This window comes from Leuresthes tenuis, unplaced genomic scaffold, assembly GCF_036924035.1.
Source record: "Leuresthes tenuis unplaced genomic scaffold, fLeuTen1.0.hap1 SCAF_3, whole genome shotgun sequence".
NCBI classification, from domain to species: Eukaryota; Metazoa; Chordata; class Actinopteri; order Atheriniformes; family Atherinopsidae; genus Leuresthes; species Leuresthes tenuis.
In genome coordinates this window covers 6,273,387-6,300,138 of record NW_027325357.1, presented here as the reverse complement: position 1 = coordinate 6,300,138, position 26,752 = coordinate 6,273,387, and the positions used below count along the sequence as shown (strand labels likewise).

The 26,752-nt window shown below is 36.3% G+C and overlaps 4 protein-coding genes across 6 annotated transcripts in view; all 4 read left to right on the top strand.

The window, feature by feature from the left end:
- The window catches only part of matn4 (matrilin 4), a 32,961-nt gene extending 24,711 nt beyond the window's left edge, over positions 1–8,250 (top strand). For all 3 annotated transcript variants that reach the window (XM_072381550.1, XM_072381549.1, XM_072381551.1), the window contains 7 exons: positions 863–985; positions 2,533–2,630; positions 2,890–3,021; positions 4,159–4,342; positions 4,449–4,601; positions 5,449–5,553; positions 6,987–8,250. In XM_072381550.1, coding sequence (XP_072237651.1) covers positions 863–985; positions 2,533–2,630; positions 2,890–3,021; positions 4,159–4,342; positions 4,449–4,601; positions 5,449–5,553; positions 6,987–7,045 — 854 coding nt within the window. In that variant the 3' untranslated portion in view covers positions 7,046–8,250. The remainder of the gene's footprint in view (positions 1–862; positions 986–2,532; positions 2,631–2,889; positions 3,022–4,158; positions 4,343–4,448; positions 4,602–5,448; positions 5,554–6,986) is intronic.
- Positions 8,251–16,076: 7,826 nt separating this feature from the next.
- LOC140303355 (odorant receptor 131-2-like) lies at positions 16,077–17,910 on the top strand. The gene is made up of 2 exons (XM_072382086.1): positions 16,077–16,226; positions 17,149–17,910. Exons 1-2 carry the CDS (start codon positions 16,077–16,079, stop codon positions 17,908–17,910), a joined length of 912 nt encoding a protein of 303 aa, XP_072238187.1.
- A 2,043-nt stretch (positions 17,911–19,953) lies between these two features.
- LOC140303323 (odorant receptor 131-2-like) lies at positions 19,954–21,486 on the top strand. The gene is made up of 3 exons (XM_072382038.1): positions 19,954–20,103; positions 20,415–21,052; positions 21,357–21,486. The coding sequence occupies exons 1-3, from the start codon at positions 19,954–19,956 to the stop codon at positions 21,484–21,486; spliced, it is 918 nt and encodes a 305-aa protein (XP_072238139.1).
- A 3,397-nt stretch (positions 21,487–24,883) lies between these two features.
- Positions 24,884–25,958, top strand: LOC140303288 (odorant receptor 131-2-like). Its single transcript, XM_072381987.1, has 2 exons — positions 24,884–25,039; positions 25,176–25,958. The coding sequence occupies exons 1-2, from the start codon at positions 24,884–24,886 to the stop codon at positions 25,956–25,958; spliced, it is 939 nt and encodes a 312-aa protein (XP_072238088.1).
- The last annotated feature ends 794 nt before the right edge of the window (positions 25,959–26,752 follow it).

The following is a 26,752-nucleotide window of genomic DNA, read 5'->3' as shown; positions in this document are numbered from 1 at the left end:
TGAATCAGGTGGAAGCAAAACAAAGCTGGCCTATGACATGCACTTTTCTGTGTAAGACTAGAGGATTGTTAAACTTCTTGACAAAAATCTCTGACAGTCCGACATTCCTGATCGATAAATTCTGCGACGACAGCTCTCTTTCTCTGAGTTTCATTCACTGGCTCCTGTGCTGGACATAGCCATAAAGGTCCCTGAAGTTCTGAATATAGATAGAAACAAACATTTTCTCTTTTTGCTTTGTCTGATTGAATGCATTTAAATGCACAACAGATCACTATATTTAGTATCCATGTAATCACTTGAAGTTTGAACCTCCAATCACAGTTATTCCAATCCAATTAGAGAAATATAAATATACATATAAACATAAATGTTGTCGCTTTGGTCACTAAAAATATGTTCGATAATAAATATGAATATTGTTTTTTGTTTTCAAAGTAATGTTCAGTTTGGGAAACTGTCCTTTAGTCCTAAAAAATGTATTTAAGAAACATCCGGAACAATAACTGTGGTGTGTTCTTAAATCCTGCAACTTCTTGTTGGCAAAAGGTTAACTGAGGAGAGAAACACATGCACATACCTGACCGTGCTTGTGCATTCATCACTGAATCTATAAAAGCTCCGGGGTTTCAAAAAGTCCCAGTTAAAAGTTTTCTTGATTAAAAGCACCACCTATTTTGTTTCCGTTAGCCACTTATTATAAGATTATCTCATGCAAAATAGTCACTCACCTGTTTCATAAAATTAGTAAATATCACAAAATAAGTTACATGTCTTTTAGTTGCCACGCTAATGCATATTGTATGTCTATGTCTGCAAGCTTCTTACATGTAAAACGTGTTTATCTACTGTGTACTTTCAGACATGGAAATGTGCAACACTGTGAAGCATGGCTGCGAGCACCAGTGTGTGAACACACCTGGATCTTACTACTGCATTTGTCCTGAAGGCCAACTTCTACAAGAGGATGGCAAGAGCTGTGGCAGTGAGTTAAATCTCTTAGGGACAAAATGATCTGGACAAACATTAAACAATTCAATCTGTCTAAACAATCACTGCATCAAACTGCTGTGAGCGAACTGGAGCATATTCAGGTTGGACCTTATTAGAATACCGCAGCGGCTTTCTTCATCGATGAGCTTATTTAGAAGATGCTCACTGTTCTGACGCAATGGGATGCTGGGGGATCCCAACTGAAATTTCCCACCAGAAACTTGAAAATTCCGGCATTTAAACTTCAAATAGAAATAGAAATAGAAAGGATTGTATTCACAAAAGTTGGAAAGTAGTATTTCTCAAAATATATAAATAGAGATGTTCAGGAATAATATTTTAGCACAACTTCCAGCACTTTTAATGCAAACTTTTTACTGAATTTCTAAGCAGTATATATATCACACCTCATTTGACCTTTCACACCAAATGGACTGATCCATTCCACCCACCTTGTTCTACCTGTTCCATAATGTTACATTTTGAACTAATACCTGGAAACCACTGAATCAAAGTGAAATTAATGTCATTGATACTATATTCTCTGTGATAAATTTTTCCCATTGTAATGAAAAACCTGTGTTATTTCCTTTACCTGTCACTGGTTTCATTGTTGTGACTGATTAGTGTGGGTTCCCGTAGCAACACTGCACATACAGTGTGTGTTTTACTGACATCTAGCTAAACGGGTTTGCAACTGTATTGTATTTGCTCAAATAAGAATCTAATTAGATATAGCTCAATGACAATATAATTCTAAAAAAAAATAATTCATTACAGTAGATTATAGGGAAACCATGCACACACACACAAATTAAGATCTGAGAGTAGAATGAGAGTAAAGAATAGAGGCTGTTATGTCTCTGAGCTGAAATAAAGATGTATGAGAGAATAAAGCAGATCTCATACTGATGTTAAAAGCAGCTCAGTCTTGTCTGGGAAAACTTGGCTGGAATCAGATTATGATCCTCTTTTATATTTTGTTTCCCTCTAGGGAGGATAAGCGAAATCCAAAGTTCCTTGTTTGTAACCATCAGATTATACCACCACATGATATTTTGTGGCAGAGAATATCCATATTTATATTTTAACTGAGACATTTATCAGCAAAACAAACAGTCTTAATAGTTGAGCAAAGAAAGATTAAATATATGAATCGAAAACATTATTATTTCACTTCAATAGCTACACGAGCAGCACAATTTGTAATATGAATAGCCAGACGTGAACAATCTGATCTTTTAAGCATTCAGGCCAGTTTTATGATTGAAAAGTAACACAAGTACTTCCAGTGGAATATGAATAAGTTATTTCTGCGGAAAGGTTACTGACAATTGAGCCAAAGAAAAGAAACACCAGCAACGTTTTACAGCACAATTTGTTATGACACTTAAATGTGAACAAAGAGCAAGAGATAGAAATGTTTTCATATTCTTATTATCTTTTTAGGTTGTTACCCCTGAAAATATATGATGTCTTTGTTTATAGCTGTATAGGTTTGATTTTGCTTTGTGTTTGTGTGTCCTTTTGTGTTTTCAGCCTGCAAGTCTGCCAACATCGACCTGGTGCTTGTGATTGACGGCTCCAAGAGTGTCCGCCCTCAAAACTTTGAGCTTGTCAAAAAGTTTGTTAATCAGGTAAAACTTCTTGTCAGAACTTTTGAGTACAGTGGTGATAACTGTAAGATCCTTTTTTGGCATTTAAGAAACATATTTACAAATATACGTGTATTTTCCATTTTGATGGTGGTTGAAGAACATTGTTAGAATATTAGAAGTCGGGAGGAGATTTTCTATTTTAAAAACTACAGAATGCAGTCTATAGTCCAGTCTATAATTCAAAGTGTGCATGTTCTTTGCGTCATATGAACATCCCTCACCTCCTCCTGTACTCCAGGTTGTGGACTCTCTAGATGTGTCAGCTCACGGCACCAGAGTCGGTCTGGTTCAGTACTCCAGCCGGGTCAGGACAGAGTTCCCTCTCAACAAGTACCACACTGCTGAAGAGATCAAAGCTGCAGTCATGAAGGTAACAACAGAAGCACATACTGTATGAATTAAAGTTTATTTAGCAGATAATACCAGAGTATCACAGCAATTAAAAGCAAAGCTATTCAAAAACCCCAGTCATTTAATCCCCTTCAGGCTTAGATTAAACCTAATTCTTCACAGAAGTGTTTGGTTTGGCAGAAACAGTTCTGCAGCACCTTTAGTTTTAGAAGGCTGTGGTCATCTGAAATAGAAACCTTTCAGGTTGAATGTATCAGCATAACAAATCATTTTGGTCTTTACGAAGTCTAGAAATTAGGTAAATACAACCTCAGATGAACAATACATGACATTTCATACTGTCTTAAAAATTTAACAAAAACTAAGTAAAAATGTAGATAAATGCACTGGATTAATTGATCTTAAGAAAATATGTGCACCTCTATAAAAGCAGAAGTTTTGTCAGTTTGCTGGTCTGAAGCATTCAGGTATGTGTCCAGGAGGAAAGACATCAGCAGTTATCTTCTTCCTGCCTATCAAACTGGTTTATTAAGCAGGATCTGAACAAAACACATGTTCTTTGTTTAGTCATAATGCACAGAGAAAACCAAGCACAGTATTTCAGTACAAACACCTCATACTGTAGAGGGCTGATCATTTGGGCTTTTTTGCAGTCACAGGACTTGGAAACCTTGCAGACAACCATGAACTCCTCTGTATACCAAAGTATTATAGTCAAATGTGAGGTCATCTGTCTGACAGCTGAAGTTTGACTGAAATTGGGTCATCCAACAGAACAATAATCTCAAGCCCCGCAGTTTCAATGGTCCAGTCAAAGTCCAGATCTCAAGCTGATTGAAACGTTGTGATAGGACCTTGTGAGAGCTGTGCATAAACTGATCTCTGCAAACCCAAGTGAATGTAATTAGCGTTGTTAAGAAGGGTGGGCAAAGACAACAAGACACTGATAACAGGCAGAAAACTATTCCGTCCAGTTTTTGCTGCTAAAGGTGGTTGTACAAACTACTGAATCATAGGTGAATTAAATTTTTCAACACATTACTTTCTCATCTCAGTTGCATGACGGTGTATGTAATTCATTTATTTTATGACTATAGCCGCATTTTGTGTCCTGATCAGCTATCTCGAGTCTGACTTACAACATTTCTACCTTTAGGTTGAATACATGGAGAAAGGTACAATGACAGGTCTGTCCCTGAAACACATGCTGGAGAACAGCTTCTCAGAGACAGAGGGCGCTCGTCCGGCCAGTCGCAACATTCCCCGAGTCGGACTGGTTTTCACCGATGGACGGTCCCAGGACGACATCAGTGAGTACGCCAAGAAGGCTAAAGAAGCAGGTGAGAACAAGCCCAATGACCTCCATAGCTTGATTACTCTGTCTACATTGTGGTGGAATAACTGCCACTTCAACTTAATGCTGTGTATTTTTGTCCACCTATATAGGTATCACCATGTATGCTGTGGGTGTGGGAAAAGCTGTGGAAGATGAACTTCGTGAAATTGCGTCTGAGCCTGTGGAGAAACATTTCTATTACACCACTGACTTCAGCGCCATCAGCACCATCGCTGAGAACCTCAAACTTAATATCTGCCCAGGTACGAAGCTCTGCTAGACCTCAATACTGTATTTAAAACAACATTTATGATTCTCATTCCCAGACCCTCAAACACTACCACTACGTCAAAGTCAGTAGCTTCTACTCAGTAGCCTAAGATACATACAATATTCTAGTAATTCTTGAGTGTTCACTTATGAGTGAGTGCGTCCTTGTAAGGACACGAGAAGGGAGGTGGTAGGAAATCACAAGCTTTAGAATCAGAAATCTGCAGCTACTGCGTGATGCTGTCGAAGAATCAAGGCAGTTCTGAAGGCAAAAGAGGATCCAATCTTTTACGAGCAAGGTGTACCTTATTAAGTGGCCAGTGAGTGTATATATATATATATATATATATATATATATATATATATACATACATATATATATATATATATATACATATATTATAATTATTATTGATAGTTTCAAAAGATTTTGTTAATCTCAAAGAGACCTGAATCAGATGGTCCCAGTGCATCAAATGCATCTCTGAGCAATTCGAATGATATCTAGTACTTTGCTGCCATCTACTGACAAATGTGCAACATCACAGTTGCAAAAGAAAATGTCATGGGCACGACATCAAAAATAACAATTTCCCCTCATTAAGAAGTGTTGTAATGTGCATTTTTTACTTTTCAGCAGGTCCAAAGCGACATTGAAGCTCAATAATGACTTTTCAGAAACAGATTGAATTGCAACGAAAAGAAAACATTGTAAAATGTAAAATGTAAAAATGTAAAATGTGTGATATTTGAAGTTTCACAACTAGAGAGGAACTATATAGACAAAGACACCCCAAAATGAATTTGTAATAGTGAAATTTACATTTTCCCCCTCTGCAGAGGAGAGTCAGGGGGAGATTGAGGTGAAGGATCCATGTGCCTGTGAGAACCTGGTGGAGTTCCAGCAGGCCACAATGAACAGCCTGGAACAAATCACACAGAAACATATCCTTTGAGTAAATAAGAAATTGCATAGCCTAAAAGGAACTATTCATCAAGTGGAGACGTGGGATGTTGTGGTGGCCTTGGCTCTTGAGCTCAGTCTTTATGATCTTTATTGTTAAGGAATGAAACACTGAAAATGAACCAGAAATTCACCCAGAACAATAATGTTTTCATGTTTTGTTAATCTTATTGCAGTAGAAATCCATTTCTTGTTGAAGTGTCGGCTACAGTTTGCACCTAGCTGGGGCAACACTGATGTACGACCCCCAAAACAGGTGTTCAGAATGAAAAATGCAAATAACAGAGGAGGGGGCACACTATGAAACTAAGATATTTCATGTTTTGTCTCATCAGCTTAATTTCATTAGGTAAGGTAAGGTTGGGACAGGGGCAATGTAGGGCTAAAAAGGTATTTAAAATGGGTGATGTCAACAGACAGCACTGCATTAAGAACCATCATTCATCAATAACTGTCAAATCACCAATGACCACATGGGCAAGGGATTAATGTGGGAAACTGTTATTGACCACCACAATACAGAGTTACATTCACAAATGCCATTAAAAAATTCACTGTGCAAAAAAAGGAAGCCTTAAGGTAACCATGTCATGAGGCGGTGTCGACTTCTCTGGGCTCAGAGACATCGGGGATGGACCATGACACAGTGGAAATGTGTATTTTAGTCAGACCACTCAGTATTCAAGATTTCTGCTTTGTGTTCCAAAGACAAGAACTATCCAGACTGTTGTAAGCAACATCCAAAAGCCAGGCTCTGTGATTGTATCAATCAAAGCTCCTTTATGCTTCTGTGATGGCAGCATTAGTGCAGAAAAGATTGAATTTAAAGGAACATAGACATTGGTGCATTTTACAACAAGACAAAAGCTACAAAGACATGGCTAAGAAGTAGAACTGTACTGTACACTGGATAAGCATACCTGCAGTTCTGAGCTGGCACCAATAGAAAAACGTGTAAATAACTTATAAGAAAATGCGATGACGGCCTGTTGCACACCTTAAGATGTGTTTGTGGGAAGAATGGGACAAAATACCAACTGAAAGTAATCACACGATAGCCTTAATGCCAGAACATCTGTTTATGTTGTGAGAGCAAACTTTTTTTAATGAGTTACAGGTCTGAAATGCAATGTTTTTTATCTAATACTGTCATACTGTCTATAATGAAATGACAGTCAAAATAAATGTAGGAATAATATTTTCTTTTTTTAATTTTCAGTTGCCATATCTATCCAACATGTTCTGGTTTGAAGCTGTATATTATTCCCTTTTCTTTTGTCAGTCTCTTATTTATTGTCAGGTATATACTTGTATGTTGCCTGAAGAGGGCATACACTTCAAGGATGTTGGGATATGACATGCAGGATTACATTAAACACCTGTGTTCTTAATCATTCCTTAATCAACTGTTTACTGTCTGGGATGACCGTCCGTCTGGAGCAACTGGAGAATCAGCTTCTCTCCAGGAAGTGATCTTGTCTTCACGGGAGGCAAACACAACGGCACAGAAGAATAGTGAAAAAGAAGAGAAGGGCACATCCTGGCAAAACCATGAACCCATTAAGACCTGAGTGTATCTGCACTCCAGTGTGGTGGGTCTTAAGAGGTTTGAAGGGGAAGTCAGAAACTCCTGAAACAGTACAAAAAAGTGTGTTTTCATTAAAGCTTTGCAACTTTTGGTAGCTCTGATACTCTTCATCCTCATAGGAGTATGAGAACTTGATCAAACTTTGTGTTAAAGAATCAAGTTTCCTTTGTAGTTAATGATGACATGCACCACGCCCACTTTCCTATCCACCACTGAACAAAGTAAGTGTTTAAGATGACAATTGTTCAGAAAAAGAATGAACATACAATTTTGCATTCTTTACACTCCAGATGTGCCAGTAAACACAGAATACTTTGAAGATAGCGAATACTCTTTATTGATCTCTTTGTAGCACATGTTGTAGCACTTCATCTGTGCACAAAGAGTATTCTAAGCATGTTGACTGTCCTTGTACACTACATGTAATGAGTGTAATGTAGATATTAGATGTGAGCACAAATCATGACCACAGTGGCAGGTTTTCTTGTGTACAATGCTCAATCATAGATGCAAACCATTTGTCTTCTTCTTTGAGTACTCTATTTATACCTGATCTGTTTTATACGGTTTGTTAACTGTGATGTATTTATAGCATAATGTTCCTTTTAAAAAAGAACAACAGCAGAATAGCAAATAAAGAAGTTGAAGGGGGAAGAAAGGAGAAAAATATATAATCTTATTACCACTTCCAATATTCAACTGGTTCGGGACATTTTAAAATAAAATCATTTCTTGCTTACTTGTTGGCATTGGTCGTTAATCTTTGGATGAGTTCATTGTCCTTTCAGTAATTTTTAACAACAGGCTTCAAAGAGGAAACATAAAAATTAATATCAGCTAAATTCTACCTATATAAATAAGTGTCTCATCAGCCGTAAGAAACATTACTGTAAATTAAAATAAATGCCTTGTGCTAGTGTGGGATGTCTAACTCTTACAGTTTTGTATTAAAAGACCACCATAGATTTATATCCATTAATATTTGAATCCCTGTATGTTTTTGTATATTTTCTTATAACTACACTTTTTTGTATTTTTCTAATGAATCTCTGTATTACAGCACAGAAGGCAATAAAGGAGTGAACTTTTCCTTTCTGTGTTTCACTGGTTATTCTGCTATCTATGCTATATCGTGTGCAGCTAAACATCGGTCATTATTATTGTATAAATTCTTGAAAATGGTGTTTACACCCTCATTCTTCCTCATATTCTCATATTTAAAGAAAGACTCAATGTAAAATTTGTTTTCACAGTTTACCAAATTTCTATTTACAACATGAACACACAATAAGAACAACAACACAAAAACATATAAGCAGAGAAAGGTTATCTTTATCTAGATCTTTGCAAAAGGATGTTTTAACAGCCTGAGAAGTGAAGCTAGTGAGGAAGTGTATTAGCATGCTTCCCCACTGAAGGTCACAAGGTTGTGGAGTCAAGAAAATCTTTTACCGAAACAGAAACCTATTCAAAAAGGATCTTCTCTCATGAAATCAACAATATTTATTTCTGCAAGTCATCATGATGTCATTCTCTAAATCCACAGTGATTAGTGTGCAGGTGGTGCTTGAAAATGATTAATTAGTCAAAACAATATGACCACAAGTGTAGGATCGTTCATGGTTCTCACATTCTTTAGCAGCACATCTGGGTATTCCCATGAAGGAGGTGTAGTGTATTTAGGACAAAATGGGAACATTATTGCAAGATGGAATGCTGCACAATAATATATATTTTTTGCTGTTCTCATGGTTGTTGAAGGCCATAATTATAAAACAACAGAAATTTCAAAGTGCAATAAAAGCTGCAGCTTTGCCACAGTCACCATTTGCTCGCCTATACAGAGTTTTACTTTATAGAGACACCGGATGTTTTCTTTTTAGATGTTCTTGAGTATGAGTTGTGCTGCTGTGGAAGGTCACTTTTATTTTGCAAAGAGTGCAAAGCACTGTTTTATTAGATCTTTGTTTTAAAAAAGTCCCACACCTTTAAGGATTTGTTGGGATGGATGTAAACAACTGGATATGAATTATTGTTTGGTTAGATTGGACTGTCAAGGGTTCCAGTCAAGACAGAACAGAACAATTTATTAACAGGACTATGTGTAGTTCTTGCAGGCCGACCTGCAGCCAAATGAGAAAAGACAGCCAATTACTGCAAAACAGATTAAAAGTTTAAGTACCATCAGTGTGTGGCTGTGGAGATGTGATACCCTTGGAGAAAACAGGGGTGCATATTACAATTCATTATGCAATTATTTTAAAATCTTTTTATAGAAGTTGCTGTTTAAGCTTTATTTGACATTTTTCATGATTGTCTTATCTTCTAAGCAGTGACTTATTAATCATAGCAAACTATATATGCAAATATGCGTCTTTGCTAAGCTCCTACTTTAGTAAACTCTCTTTGAGTGACTTTTCACACTTTATTGCATGAAGTTGAATCTGGCAAAAGTTTGTTCTCAGTGGAGACAAGTCAGCTTTGTTTTTGACAAGACATGTAGACACACAAGCGAGTGAAACCCAAATGGAGCTACGGTAATTCCTTGTGGGTTGTAATTTGCTGTGTTTAAAGAGCAGCTCCATGGGGATCACTTACTGCATTCAAAGAACATCATTACTGATGGTGACCTTTACCGCATTTTCTCAACAGACTGTAATGCAAGACATGTTTACTCTGCCAGTTTGTTTCCTTTAAATAAACACCACATGTTACTAAGTTTTAACAGAAGTTACAAGCAGTTTTTATAAACTGCACATTTTATGATGGGTTACAACATATGTAACATAAAAACTGTTAACTAAGTTAACTAAAAAACACAACAATACAATACAAGTTCAAATACAGAAACACAGTTAATTTTACGTCAATTGAATATATTACAAACTGTATTCCTTAAAAGTTGGGGAATATGTTGAGTGGTCTTTTTTCCAATCAGAAGGTTTGCAGTTTGATCCACAGATACTGAGACTCACACTGGCCCAACATATTCATCATTGAGTGATCATGGTAAAAAAGCACTGTATATAGTGTACATACATATGATAAAAAGTGCTTTATGAGACCTTTTTAATAATTAGAGGTTCAGTGTTAAAGCTGTAAAGCCACCAAAAACAGCAAAAGTCCAGCTGTAGAGTCAGAGTTTGTTTTTTTTCCCCTTCTGGGTCACTGGAGTTTCATACTAGCGCAACATGCTGAACAGGCCAGATGGGCAACCAGTGGTGTCTTTGAATATAAACTCTATATAGATATGTAGATAATCAAAGCATGATCATAAATGTTAGCCAGAACCACTAAATAGGTCAACATAAATGAACTAAACATAACTTAATAAAGAATGTGATGACATATGGGCAGGGAGGACCATCTTGTAAGGAAAGTCAAATTTGATGGAGAATTTATTTCTTGGACTTTCTAAACTACATTTTTGCTGAATGAATGGACTCTGCATGTTACAATTTTTTGTTTTTACTTGTGACTTTTATTTAAAAATGGCTGGACAGAAACATGGGCAGATAGATTAGGAGATAACATGCAGCTAAGGGCCACAGGACAGGATTTTAACATGGGCTGGGTACCTTTAGGGCCTTCAGCCTCTACACGCTTTACCCTCTCAACTAGTTGAGCTACCAGCACCCCTAAAAGATCTATAATCTAAGGAAGTTCATAACAGTTTTTTAGTTGCTAGTTGTTGTAATTTTGAGATCTGCTGATTGATCAAACTAAGCTTAAGATTAAGCTGGTCTTTAATTAAACTTTTAAGCCCTGCTAAATCAGACCTTTGGAAATGCTGGCTCATTTCTTAAAGCAACATTAAGCAATGTCTCCACACCTGAAAATGTGTGACTGGTGTTTGTGAGGTGTGTTTGTGCATGCTAAAACAAATGGCAAGGCAATGCTTTTTTTGTGTGGCTAAGACCACAACAGACTATAATATGATAACTGAAGAGGCTGCAAATGTTTTAACAACCACATATTTATTCTTGAATGTGAGGTGATGAAGTTCAAGGAAAAATTAAGACTGTGGTTGTTGAGTTTAATAAATTAAAAAAATGTAAGTTTGTCATACAAGTAAGCAATAAAGTTGTTCTCCTGATGGATTTGTCCAAAGAGCAACTCTTGAGAGAATATGCATTTTCAAGCGACCTTGTTGCAATCATTAAACTTAATCGCTTGTTTTCCACTGACAATGCTGCAACTTGTTTGTCATTTAAAAAGCCATTTAAAGTCAATCATGATTGTAAACACAACAGCCTCAAGCTCTGTGTAATTGCAGTTTATTTTAATGCCAGTGATGACAAACTCTCAGAAGATAAATCTAATAAATCCCTTTGATGCTGTGCATGTGTGCACTGCACACTGAATACTGCACAACAACCTGCCCCTGTGTGCGTGTGACCTTTACCATTAAGGCCTAATGAGAGTTGATCAGTTGGCTGCTCCTTATTTGTCCTTCATCATGACTCCTTTCCTGAATACACTGAGGATTACTGAAAATGTCAGAATCTCCCAAAAGGAATCTCTGTAGAAAGTGCTTCAATGTGTTTACAGTAAATCTGCTGAAGCAAGTGCAATACTGTTGGAGCCGTTCAAGAGAAGTTTGAACTTTTCTGTCTAAGATAAAAAACATATAAACAAAAAAGAATAAGATATATTCACTAAATACAAACATCACTTACTTTTATTGTAAGTATCTGTTGCTAAATGCACTTTTAATTCAAGTGAACTTGCAAACGTGCTGGTTAATTACTGCAGACTGTTTGGAGGCCTATTGATCTGCAATAAGTGACAATGAAATATGATCCAAAAAAGCGAGTTTCTGACATATAATATATACATATTTCAGCTCTCATATTAAAAGGACAAGTGAAATGAGTGACTGCTCATCTTGTTACAAATCAGTGTTCTGAGGTGAAAACTTGAAGAACAAAGCCCTTAAAATATGTAATGGCCATGTGTGACCAATACTGTTATTTGATCCTACAACTAATTTTGATACTAGAGAGTTTGAAAAAAATCATATGTATTATTTGTTATATTCCTTTCAAACAAACATTTACCGTATGTTCTCAAAAAAAAAGGCCAATCTCTTTATTTACATCAAGGGTTCAGGGTACCAGGCTTCAGAGGCAGGGATTTATTTCAAATTCTCAACGTTGTTAGTGTGATATGTTGTATTTTTCTTTAATGCTTTATTTCAATACCTCGAAAACAACTTATTTCCACATGCCTGTGTGTTCATATGCGAGTCAGCCAGAAATCCATTCATTCTTATGGGGAACAAGTCTGTGAAGCACTGCTGTTGTTTTGTGTCGCTTTCAGTAAGACTCAAGTGTGTTTTGCAGTGCACTGTAAAAAGAGACATGTATGCCAGAAAGTTGAATAAAAAAGTAGAGAACAATTTAACAAAACATTAGCTTGACAAAACTATACACAGAACACTCTCTAGATCATATCAAATCAGACTAATCCAGAATGACTTAAGATAGAGTAGATATGATAGAAACAAAGGGTCATTTTGACAAATGCTTAAACCAATGCAACATCTTTGGCATGGAAAGATGAAACATTTATTTATACAAAAGTCAGCTCAGTCAGCAGGACCTTGTAAGTTCTCCTCGACAAACTGTTTAAAAAAAATATCCTGAAATTTTCTGTAAACCTTGTTGTACAACAGCAAGTGCATAAACTGATACCAACTTATCTATGATTACATGATGATGGCCAAATGATTGATCCATGGATTTATCATCATATCCGTGTGTTATCTGCAAGAAAACAGCAGATTGACTCGATTCTTGGTGCAAAGCAAGACTCAATGATCCGTTCAGGCAAACGGGTCCCTCTTTTTGTGCAAAAATTGTTTCCTCTCGATCAGTAGCTTGAGAGCAAAACTCAAGCAACACAAACAGATTATTTTCATTATTACATAACAATAACTTAAGCTCACAAAATGTGAAAGGTGGGAGATTTTATGTTGGATTTAACATCACTACCAGTTCAGTATCAATCATCTAGATGTCAGTTGAATGATTCAGTTGTCCACATTTGTTTTAATTTTGATTGTAAGTCAGTTAGTTTTCAAACGTTTACTCAAGAACGCTGTTTAATGATGCTCAAGATAAAGAGCCCCAAGATCAAAGTTATCATAATCTATTGGAAAGTGAACACAGATGTCTGAACCCAATTTTATAGCAACAGTAATCGTTCCTGAGACATTTTCACAAAACCAGTTAGAAACTGTCTCTGCTTTCAAGACCAGAACTGTAAACCAAAATGATTTGCATCTTCCTTCGCGCATGCGCCAGCTCTTAACCAAATTTAATGAAATTCAGCTTGGCAGATTTAGCCAAAATCTTACTAAAATATAAGCAAAAGCAATATTTGTTGTCATTATTTTCTAATCATATTGCATTGTGATGTACGACTTTAAGTTTTAACTTAAGCAAGTTTGGAAATTTCTTTTCATATCGTAAAAAGCATGTACACACATGCACACCCACACACATGCACACCCACACACAATGTCTGCATATGTATGCATACGTATACCCATGGATCCTTGGATTATCTCTAGCCAAACTGCATATAAAGTCTGAGGTAACGATGTTGGTCTAATTACAGTAAGGTAGGTACTGTAAAATTCGGCTTGACCAGAAATGAAGTACTTAACCGTGAAACAACGTAAAAATGTTGTCATTCTAAGTTATTTTATATGGTTTTAATAGCTTCATCTGCTAACTGTATCTGGTGATGTATTCATGTGGTGCTGATATGTGATGTACTGAATATGACCAAAGGAGACAGGGTTGTTTACAATTTGTTTTATTTAAGATTCTCATAAATACTTTCTCATCTGTTGCTACATTTTTCTTCCTCTCATCCAGATTTACAGGAAACAAATTTAGGTCTGCTGGTGAAGCATTCTACCAAAAACACAGACAGAACATTAAATGTTATTTAACAAATGGAAATACCAGAATTCGTAATAATTATCTACTCATTAATCAGGTTGTTTTCTTTTGACAGTTTGGATTTGCAGTGATGATTAATAAATTCCTTCATCTGTTCTTCATCTTTGATAGGTTTTAAAATCCTCGACATCAATCCCAGGCTGATTCAAGTTGATGCCTTAATCCTGGGTTTGAGGTGAATACTTATTTTTCTCACATGAACAATTCAGTTTTAGCTCCCAAAGATGATAGAGTTGTTTATCTTTCTCTGTAATGTTATTTAAAAGAATACAAATATACAGCAATGTAACACAAAACCATATCATTAAGTAACTCATTCATGAAGCTTTATTTATCCTGCTGTGCAACAGTTAAGGTACAAGAGGCAAAGTACAAAATAAAATAAAATAAGTAACTGAATACAATATGTGCAATGTGCAAATTAGCAGCCTCAATAAAAAAAATAAATAAATACAAACAAAAAGTGATCTAGAGAAAGTGTCAATGTATAAAGTGACATTGGGTAAAGTGACATTTGGCCTCAGGATGCAGTGTTTCCACTGACCCTGTCTGTACTATGCAGTTTACACAGCATCCTCCTCTCAGACACCACCAACAAAGAGCTGGACCCCCAGGACGGAGCCAGCCTCCCTGGTGATCTTGTTGATCTTGTTGGCGCCTGCTGCCCTCAGCCTGCTGCCCTCAGCCTGCTGCCCTCAGCCTGCTACCCCAGCACACCAAACCAAAGATCAAACCAGATCAATCATAAATTACATTTTAAAGAGGATTATAGGATGAAACTGCTTGGTATGCTTGGTCACGGTATTAGAGACACGTAAAATTTCACAGCAACATTTCTACAACAAACACAGAGACAGACACTGAAAAAGTGTGGCGAACTAAAGCAAAATAAGGTTTCAGAAGAGAGCTTAAAATGATGAGATCAAAAAAACAGGACAGAGCTGAATCTGAAGGTTTTAACTGCTGACTTCACAAAGCCAAAAGGCAGAAAAAAGGCCTTAGCGCATACAGCGGCACTTTTACTGACTGTTTTCATCAGTCTCATGCACTGAATATAATCATATCTGTTGTGATGCTCCCACACTAGATTTTGTCATGAGGAGCTGCTTGCCCATTTTCAAATAATTTTATTGTTTAGATATTTTTTTTCGGTGCCAAGCATGTTGTGGTTGCTGGTTGTTTTTTAGCGGATGTTTGTAGTTATCTTGTGATTTTGTTGTTATTAATTTTGAAACTGAGGCATTTTTCACATGGAAACTGCTGACTAAAAAGCTTTAATATATGTGAAAATGTTGTGTTGATGCCAGTAGGAAAGGAGACAAGAGGAGAGCAGGCTGCAGGCTGAATAGTAAGCTTTATATCTATTTACACTGTGATGGCCAGGGCACACTTTCACTATTTTGCATTGGATCCCAATAAAGACCTCTTGCACCATTAGCATCGTAAAAAAACATATTATTTTAACTATTAGATGACAGATATAAACTGTTTTGAGCTCTGCAGTTAACAAACATTTAGAGCCACTGGTGTTATTTAGTGTGGTAGAAGCAGAATTTCTGTGATGTAACCGGTCTTATAAATGTGACTTCTGAGGGCAGAGATTTTGTATTTAAACCTGCAAACATGACTGTTGGATTTCAGATGAACTCTTAAAATCAATCTGAGGAAGAAGGCTATGTGCCAAAAACACAATAATGTTCTTAAAGACATTTTGATTTTGAGAATCCCGATGCTGAGAAATAAATCAGATGAATGCAAAAAGTGGGAAATGATGAGAACTAGCTCAATTTGGGATTAGATCAGAATTTTAAATGGTGAGTATGAGCATTAACTAGTTCAATTTCATTCTGCGCGATCTGAACTTCGAAATAGCTCTAGTTAAGAATAAAGTAACAGCATTGTCATGTTTTCTCCCTCTTGTTACTTTTACAGCCTTCAAGAAATGAATGTTTCATCAGCCAATGTGACTGTGGTCATAGAGTATCGAGATTCCTTCACCAAAGCTGTTGCCAAAAATGTTATTGTTGTGGCTCTCAGCATTTCCATCAACTACATCAATGCAGGACTCATTCAAACCTTTTGTGAAAACCAGGTCAGGTATTTTTTTGTAATTATGTGCAATGACTAAATTTACATTTACTAAAGAAATATGCATATGGAGTCAAAGTCTTACATTACAAGCTTTATATTCCACGTGCAGATCAGGCCCTTCTCTGACATATTTATTTATCTGGTAAACTGGTAAAGTTTTCTCCTCTTCGACCAGTGGCCATCTTCCATCTGAACAGAATAAACAAATAATCAATTATTTGGTGACTTGTCTGGGTTGAAAATATAAACTTGACATCCACAAAACTGTACAGGTGATTTGCAGCTTAGCAGCTATTGTAAATAATACACTCCTAATAGAAATGCAGACCAGCATGTTGTGGCTCCATTTGTGATGTATGCTGCATCACAGACAGTGGAATACATGGACTGCGCTGATAATCTGACTTGAAATTTGATAATGTTAGATTTCTTGATAATTTTGTGTTTCTTATCTAGCAATTTGCAGTCAGCATCTCTCTTTATATTTATTTTTTCCCTCTTCTTTTGAATTAACCTTTAATTTAACAAGTAATTAAAACGCCAAGACAGGCAGTCGCTCAGGTCAGAAATAGTTCTAAGTTTAATTACAAAATCTACAAATGACACAAAAATAGATAGATATAAAATGTTAAAAAATGCATGAGGTAAATAAAAAATATTTCTAAATTTTTGTTTCATACTGATACAAGATGTAAATTTACACTAATTATTAAAAGAATGTTTTATAAATGAACAAATTAATGAGTTGTTATTATCATCATACAAACAGTACAATGCAACCCAGTTATCATTCTATCTGTAAGAAATAAAATGAAAATTAGATTAAAAGAACATTATAAATAGCTCCTCCCTTGGAGCTTCTCTTCTTACAACATAATTACAACTGTGCCTCCATCATATGTACTATTCTTCTGACCCTTCAGATCTTCTACACAAATCCCCGTTACATCCTGTTCTTCCACTTGGTGGTCAACGACATGATCCAAGTGACGCTGACTGTTACACTTTTCATCATCAGCTACATCCTCTACCAGATACAGGTCTTTGTCTGTTGCACTATAATCCTTATTGCTCTCTTCACCACTGAAAATACTCCTCTGAACCTGGCCTGCATGGCGGTGGAGTGCTACATCGCCGTCTGCATCCCCCTTCATCATGTTCAGATCTGCACCATCAAGAGAACATGGATATTGATTGGGTTCATTTGGGCAACCAGCATGTTGTCTGTTCTTCCTGATCTTTTCATTACCTTGGCAATAGAGCCACTGGACTACTTTTATTCCAGTGTGTTCTGCCTCAGGGAAACAGCTTTTCGACATCCCAGCATCATCAAGAGGAGGGACAATACCTATATTGTGTATCTGGTTCTGGTTTGGCTTGTTATCTTTTGCACTTACTTCAAGATCCTGTTCACAGCAAAAACAGCAAGCAAAGATGCTAAAAAGGCCAGAAACACAATCCTCCTCCATGGCTTTCAGGTCTTATTGTGTATGACAACATATGTAGAACCCCTGTTGAAACAGGCTTTGAAGCAATGGTTCCCGAATAATTATTCAGATTCCCTGTTTGCTTGTTACATCATTTTTCAGGTATTACCGCGATCCATTAGTTCAGTTATCTATGGCATACGAGATAAAACTTTCAGGAAGTACCTGAAAAGGTATTTATTATGTAAAGCATGCTGAAAGTAAGAAGCCACACTAAAACATTCAATATGCTCAAATTAAAAGTTTAGTTTAGGAGATAACTGCAAATACATGGTCTACGATGTGAAGTATGAAAATATTAAAATAAAAAGCAGGATATAAAGATAAAGAGCATGGCACTACCCATTCTCTTCAAAGCCTGGTAAATCTGCTGCCATCCTGAGACTGGTACACAAGTACCAATCACCGTATTACCAGCATTCATAGCAATTTTTTTCCTCAGTCTATGTGATAACTAAATTCACCCTCAAGTCTCAGTTCTAAAAATCAAATTGGTTTTTCTGACTTATTTCTTATCTATTCATGCATATATGGCATGTCTTTTTTCTTTGTAGCATAGGGACCACATGTAGGAACCATATGTAATTTAGTATACTTCCAATTATAGTTGTGTAGTACAATGATAATCAAACTGAATCATGAATAAATGTTAAGAGTCTTATTCTTGTTAAGAGTGATTGTGTATTAAGCTGTCCCACACTGAGATGGTTCTGCTCTATTAACAGCATGAACGACCAATTCATACAACTCCCCACCCCTGATTATTCAAAACTCAGGTTGCATAAGACCTAATCCTGTCTAAGCTCTCATTGCTCACTTGGATTCTGGTCAAAATGATTAAATTGATCATTTAATAGGCTTTTCTAGCCACAAGATCAATTTGCCATCCTCAGATTGCCTGTAATCCACAGTTCACCTGTATAAAAACACACACCTGTCTCCCTCTGAGGGATGATCAAGGCCAAGAAGCTGATCCTATGAGAATGGAAATCAAAAGGTTTTTCTGTCGTTAAAAGTCCTGAAAAGCCTCAGCTGTAATGTTTCTGATGATCTGGGGGCCCTTCCTTTGGTAAAGAAGAATAGGTTTTATATTATGTTTTTATATAATGTCACTATTTGGTAACAAATCCATTCCATAGCCTGCCGCTGAGATCGGATCTGAAACACACCAGAAAACCAATCAGTCCTGGCCTACATCACACCGAATGACACATGTCAAAACAGACACTCCTATTGTAAATCCCATCATAAATATTGCTTATCAGGTATTTGATTGTAAAGGAAAGAAAATATGGTGTTATAACAGGATGTGCATTGCTGATATCTGTCTTGAATAATATTTAGATTGGTGCAGATTTAAGGCCACGGAAATCACTGTTTTCTTCACAACATATCTTAAAATAGCAGATAAGGTTCCTTGTGTTGATATCAATACCACATCTATTTCTGCATATCAACGGTAGTGTGGAGTGAGTGCAAAGCTATGGAGGGCTGAAACTATTAGGATCAGAAATAAATACAAAAATATGTAAATGGCTGAATAAACAAATTAATATTCCAATAAATACAATCAAAATAAGTACATTATATGATCATTTAAAGACAAAATGTGAAGAAACTGATATATCTACTTTAATTTTCAACCATATTTGTTTAACTATCTAATAATACCTTAATTGATTTAAATCGTCATTTATTTTAAATTTGATTGACTTTTTCTTATCTTTATGCATATATTTTCTACTATTTTCTGTACTTTATTGCTTATTCTCTTTGCATCGTCTATTTATTCCACCCAATCTATTTATTTATCTATTTTATTCTCATTTCACAAATATTTTTCTCTTTTGAATTATAGTAGTTTATAGTAGTTTAGATCGTATAGTAGTTTTTTGCTTTGCTATTTACCCGTTTCTATGCCCCTTATTTCCCCAAACCCACTAATTTACATGTTTTTCCCTCTGTTTTTACATTTATGTATGAGTTTCTGCATCATTATGCAAATAGGAGGTGGGGCGGGGGCTGTCTTTTTCTCCAATAAACATTATAAGATTGTCAGATCTGTTGTGGTGCACAATTTGCATAAACTGTTTTGTATGTGTTTGTGACATTTGTGCAGGTAATTATTAACTTTTTTGTATCTTCAGTACATTCATTCATATTGTAGAGCACCATTCTGACAGCTACAAAAAACAAAGATCATAAGCTGTCTGCTTATCTCCAAACTTCAGATTTCAAGAGATGAACACATCATCTGTGAATGCGACATTGGTAACTCGGTATTCAGATTCCTTCAGTAAAGCTGTGACTAAGAATGTGATTGTCATTGTTCTTGGGATTACCATCAACTACATCAATGTGAAACTTATTCACACATTCTGCAAACACCAGGTCTGATATGTTTTTATCTAACATGCTAGTTTAGTCACCTTTGATTTGCGGTTGCAAGTGTCATTCCAAAATGTATTTGGCTCTAAGACAGACATAAGTGCAGGCTTATTTTGCAGCATTTAAAAGTAAAATAGGTAACACGTTTCTGAATAAATTGTAAAGTTTATAGCAAGTTTAATTTTCTACAGTAAGGAGACCCAGGCAGACCCATGACCTGGTTATTTACAGGTATTTCTGCTACTGCCACTAATGTCATGCTAATTTGTAATTTGTTCATTCTTTCCTCCGTTTAATGTGATTTCTCCCTCCAGATTTTCAACACGAATCCTCGGTATATCCTTTTTATTCACATGGTGGTCAACGATATGATCCAGGTGTCTCTGACCGTCATACTTTTCATCATCAGCTACACCATCTACAAACTCAATGTTTCTGTCTGTTGCATTATGATCCTCATTGCTCTCTTCACCACTGAAAACACTCCTCTGAACCTGGCCTGCATGGCAGTGGAGTGCTACGTCGCCATCTGCTTTCCCTTTCGTCATGTTCAGATCTGCACTGTCAAGAGAACAGTAACATTGATCGGATTAATATGGGCCACCAGCATCTTGTCTGTCCTTCCTGATCTGTTTATCACCTTGGCCACACAGCCACTGGATTTCTTTCGTTCCCAAGTGTTTTGTATCAGACAAACTGTGTTCCCAAATCCCCTCATCATACAAAAAAGAGATATTACATATGTAGTGTTTCTAGTTTTAGTTTGGTTCACTATCTTTTACACTTACTTCAGGATTCTATTCACTGCCAAAACAGCAGGCAAAGATGCTAAGAAAGCCAGAAACACAATCCTCCTGCATGGGTTTCAGGTGTTGCTGTGTATGACAACATATGCATCCCCTCTGTTATTAGATATCCTACAGCGATCGTTCCCCAAAAACTACAATGATGCTCTCATTGCGGCTGTAGCTCAGGAGGAAGAGCAGTCGCACACCAATCGGAAGGTCGGTGGTTCGACTCTGGCTTCCCCAGGATACATGTCGAAGCGTCCTTGGGCAAGACACTGAACCCCACGTTGCTCCCCCAGTGTATCATTGGGGGTATGAATGTGTGTGAATGCTTAGAAAGCACGTAGTTATCCCCTAAGACGTGCTGTATGAATGTGTGTGAGTGGGGTGAATGCGGCATGTAGTGAAGCGCTTTGAGTGGTCAGCTAGACTAGAAAAGCGCTATACAAGTACAAGTCCATTTACCATTCTCTTTGCTTCCTATATTACTGTACAGGTCCTACCGAGATCGATTAGCCCAATTATCTATGGTGTACGAGACAATACTTTCAGGAAGTACTTAAAAAGGTACCTGCTATATAATGTCAGAGAATCATAACAAAATTATTCAAATGTGGAACTGGTAAAGGGACAAAGTTGGAAAAGTTCAAATACAGAGAATCTAAAGTTCAAGCACATGACTATGATTTGTATAATTCAAAACTTCAATTTATTTCCAGGAGAATATTCCACTAAAGCTTATATTTCATTAGTTCTTTTATGTGACAACCTAATGTTTGCCACCTGTCGGTGTAGGAATAAACCCAAACATGTTTAGTACCCACAAAAAGTGAGGATGGTTTCCAGGCAAAAATCAACAATTGTGTAAATTAAATGTCATGTGCCATTTGATCAGGTTGACAGAGTTTACACCCTTATAATGATGTTATGTTGATGCATGCCTTCTGCTGTGAACATGTCGGCCTTGTGCAGTTTTGTGTTGGAAGCCTAAAAGGCTTGTAACATTTTTCTTTTCTTTTACTATTATTACTCTGTTCTCCATTTGTTTTAATAAACCATTCCATTAAAGGGTTGGATTTTTGTTTTATTAAGCTTGTACATTAGTGGCATACAAATTGAGTAATTAAATTGTTAATCATAATTACTTAGACATTTGTCCTATAATTTAAAATTGATGACAGTCCTAATGCTATGGGGGGGGGGAAACACGACAATCATGGCTCATTTCTTCTGTATCTTGTTGTATTCTTGTGATTTTCTGTGAGCGCTTTAAGTTTTCTCTTAATTGTAACAGTTCACCTTGACTGCTTTAATCAGCATGTCCAGAGAATTACATCTACCTGTTGCCACTTCTACTTGGTTAGGAACCTTCTCTGTTGTTTCTCAACACTCTATGGTTTGATATTGTATTTCATGGTTGCAGTCACATGACACCAGGTTACGCTAACACTGAAAGTTTTGGACAGAAAAATATTATTTTCTACTGCCTTATCATGATGTTTTCACTAACTTTTATCCAACTAAGTAAATTAATGCTAAAAATTAAGAAAGCAGTGATTAAAAGTTAAACTAAAGGGCAAATTAATGAAAAGAGGTGCAAAATGGTTGTCACAGGATTTATCATCTCCCCCACCCCCCTTTGACGAGGACCTTGCTACCGCTTAATAATAGAACAGTTGCCTTGACCAGTGCATCAGTATCTACCACAAAAGGGCAGCTGTTATGATGCTGCTCAGGATCAGTTTTATGCATTTCGAAAATTGATATTAAAGATAATTGAAAACTATTTTATGAATTCCTGAAGACAAATCAAATTGTTGCAGTGAAAGTTAAAGAGGAATGATGAGTTAAACAATAAAAAATAGATACATGAATAAAAATCAGCCGACAAACCGTTAAAAAGTTGGAGGTGTCGTAAAGAGAGGCCTTGCGTGTTGAGCTTTTAGTTTGGCAGCAACTAGGGTGATGATATCACATTCAACTTCAGCTGTTATGCGGGGTGACAAACATACAGCTACCAAAATAATACAGGTGAACATTCTCAGTAGACAACGTGGATAGAGATGCTCAGCCAACAGATATGAACCTTATCAGTAACATGTCCAGTATTACAACATGTGCTGTAACATGCAATGGGATCGTTCAAGCTATCTGGCAGCGATCTTACATTTCCTATGAGTATCCATTCTGTTCCAGTCCTACAACATCTTCTTTTAATCTCATCTTGATTTGGGTTTTTGGGTATTTGGGTTTTGAAAAGCTCAATAAACTGTTCCCATGTGTAAACAATTCTCCTGTTGGCCTCGTTACTCAGAATATGTTTAAAGTGTCAGAATCCCTTAAGCTTTCAAACAATTGTAGGAAAAAGTTTGAATTACTTTGAGAATATGATTTTAAAAGAAAAAAGCTCAGTAGAAAATCTCAAGCAGATACAAAGACGCACACTATATTGGCGAAGCAACAGGCTGTCACAGATGCAGCTCCATGATAGAATCCACCTATTTACGATTATTTAGTCTGAAAAATAGTTTTTGATCATTGACTCAGCATCAGCTATCAGTTATTGTACCAACAACAACCTATAACAACCTTCATTCCAACTAATGAGAAGCAATAGGTCCCATTTTAAAACTGATAAACCACCTAGCTCTGCTTTTAGGTCCAACAATATTCCTTGTGGATTCAGACTGCCTAATTTTCTCAGTTAATGTTATAGCTGAGTGTTTATGACTTATCTTTGCTCTTCATCACTGAAAACTGAATATAATTATAAAATTAATCTGGCCCCATTGATGAGATAGTAAAAAGCATATTATAACAGACTAAAAGTGCTGTTCTTTGCTCCTGTTTTGGCACTCAAGCCCTGCGACTGCTTTCATTAGCAATATACAGGTTGTCTTTCATAGAGTTATGACATATTCCCTAAAGGAAGAAGAACCATGAACTTTACAAATGCTGTCCTTATTCAGATTCTTCCTCGCTCTATAAGCCCTGTTTTCTATGGTTTACTTGAAAAGGCATTCAGTAAGCACATGAAAAAGAATCATATCTGTGTACTTAAAAAGATAACACTTAAGGTGAATCATCATTAAGCCACAGACCACAGTCATTAAGTATGTTCTTTTGATAAGTCTGGTGGTGGTCCTGATGCAGACATTTAACTAATGCACAGAAATACATCCCAGTGACGTCACATTCAGCAGAGCCTCTGCTCAATATAAATACAGCAATGATTTACTCATTTTATGACTAGTCGACGTGGAGTTTTAATGTGATCTTGCTGAGGTAAGAAAGTCCTCCATATTTCCCTTCCATGTTCAATGCTGTGACAATGTTTTATGTGCTTAATCTCAAGCCTTTTTTCTGTAATTACTACTTTTTAAACTCCTAAATTAAACAATTCAGCATGCAAATATACAGTTGGTTTATATGAAGTTACTTTTTATTTTTTAAGTATCAAGACATAAAAAGAATAAAAAAAATTTAAAGGCTTTCTTGAGATGTGGTCTTTGGTTCAGTTGCTTGATAGGAAATAGGGGCAGAGACGCAGAAGGAATGTTAAGCAGCCAGCTGCAACAAGACTGCAGCCTCTGGAACCCCAAAACACAATATTTTTTATGTGAATTTAACGTTTAAGCACTGAACTTTATTCAAAAGTGTTATTATTTGCTCAGCATACATCTTAAAAATAGTTAAAGTCTAAACTTGCTGTAGTTCATTCTTTTTTTTTTAATAAAGGTTTTCTCTTTTTTGGGATTTTTTTTGTAAAATGTGGTAATAAGCTATCAAAGGGGAAAAAGTTCAATAACAACCAACCTCTGCAAGATTTTAGCCTGTTATTGACTTTTATAAATATCGAATACTATTGCAAATGTAGTTTTAGGAGGGGACTATGTATGAATAATTCATCAAATGTGAAGATAAATTGTATCTAATTCATTCTCTTTTCAGAATTGTTTAAAAAAAAAAAAGTTTTCTCTTCAAAGATTTGCTCCATGAATTCCTCATCTTATGACTACAACGTGTCGAGCAGTCTGACTTATCGAGACTCTGCGAGCACAGCTGTGGCCAAAAATGTGATCGTTCTGGCTCTTGGCCTCACTATTAACTACATCAATGGCACACTGATTCACACTTTCAGAAAACACCAGGCAAGAATTTATTGTAATTCTTCATGTCTTTAACAAGTCATCATTGTAGTGAAACTAGTTATCATCATATGTAGTCTGTAGAAGAAACCAGATGAATTAACATACGAAAAAGAAGTTTTTTCTTTTCTTTTTTCAGATATTTTACGTGAATCCTCGTTACATCCTGTTCATCCATCTGGTGTTGAACGATATGATCCAGCTCACTGCAGCTATCAGCCTGTTTATCTCAAGTTATGTCTTCTATAGGATCAATGCTTCCCTCTGCTGCTTCATTATTACCTTTGCTGTCTTCACCACCCTCAACACTCCCTTAAATTTAGCTGTGATGGCTGTTGAGTGCTACATAGCTGTTTGTTTACCACTGCGACACCCTCAGCTCTGTACCATCAAAAGAACATATATTTTGATCGGCTGTATTTGGACTTTTAGTGCAGTGTCAGTTTTGCCACACATCTTCATTATTCTGGCAACAGAGCCTGCACGCTTATTTTATTCCACAATATTTTGTGATAGGGATCATTTGTTCCGACACCCAATAAGTTTAGAAAAGAGAGATGTTTCTTACCTAATTTATCTCAGTGGAGTTTGGCTCACCCTCCTCTACACCTACTTCAGCATCTTCTTTGCAGCTAAAGCTGCTAATTCAGTAGATGGAAATATAAAGAAAGCCAGGAACACAATCCTGCTCCATGGTTTCCAGCTACTGTTGAGTATGTTAACTTTTTTAGCCCCACTTTTAAAATCAGGTTTGATGAACTGGTTCCCTAAATATTATACACAAGCACTCTTTGTTTGGTTCATCATCATCCAGATTGTCCCCAGGTTTGTCAGTCCAGTTGTGTACGGGCTACGAGACAAGACATTTAAACAGTACTTGAGAAAGTATCTGCTGTGTACCATGAGAAAAGGAAAAATTTAGCTTTTAGTAAAACACATGCTGCTGTACTGGATACTGAACAATAATTAATATTCAAAATGTAAAAAGTTAGCAAAGTCTTTCTTTTTTTTTTTTCAAAACATGAAAACATCTTCTTATCCCCCTTTAACTTTAATTAATTTGTTTAAACAAAATAAACACATTTCTGTAAATCTGACATGAAACATAATTCCAAAAATAAAGATGAAACGGAGCAGTTACAATAGCAGGGCTATTAATTATATTAAAAAAATATTAAAACTTTTGCAGTCAAGATAGCAACAAAGTGTGTTTGGCACAAAAGCAGTATCCAAGAATGGCTGCATCTTTGAGATGGAAATACATAGACAATCATTGAACTCTTTAAACTCAATTTATCTCAAGGAAAGCTGGGAGGACATCTACACATTTGTCCCTCTGCAGTGAATACTATCTAACAAGTCAAAGAATATGGTGGAAATGTTGTGAATAAAGGGTGAGGGTGTAAGCCCCAGCTTGACAACCAATGCTGCTGCATCTGAAGGAACAATAACCGCAATTCCTTCATAGCTGGTGTGAACCCATGAGGAAGAAATACTTTAGAAAGCCTTTTTTAAGCAATGCAATAAATGCTATTTAAAACTTTCTGTGTGAAAACAAAGTCTCCTAAAACCTTGTCACAAGCTGTGTTGAGTTTCCTGGGATCTAAAGCATCATCACACAACATGAAAAAAAGGTGATTTTACCTCTGTGATGGCAGCATTAATGCATATGTTGCCGGTAACATTGCAGGTTTCTATGGACATGAATAAGGTTGC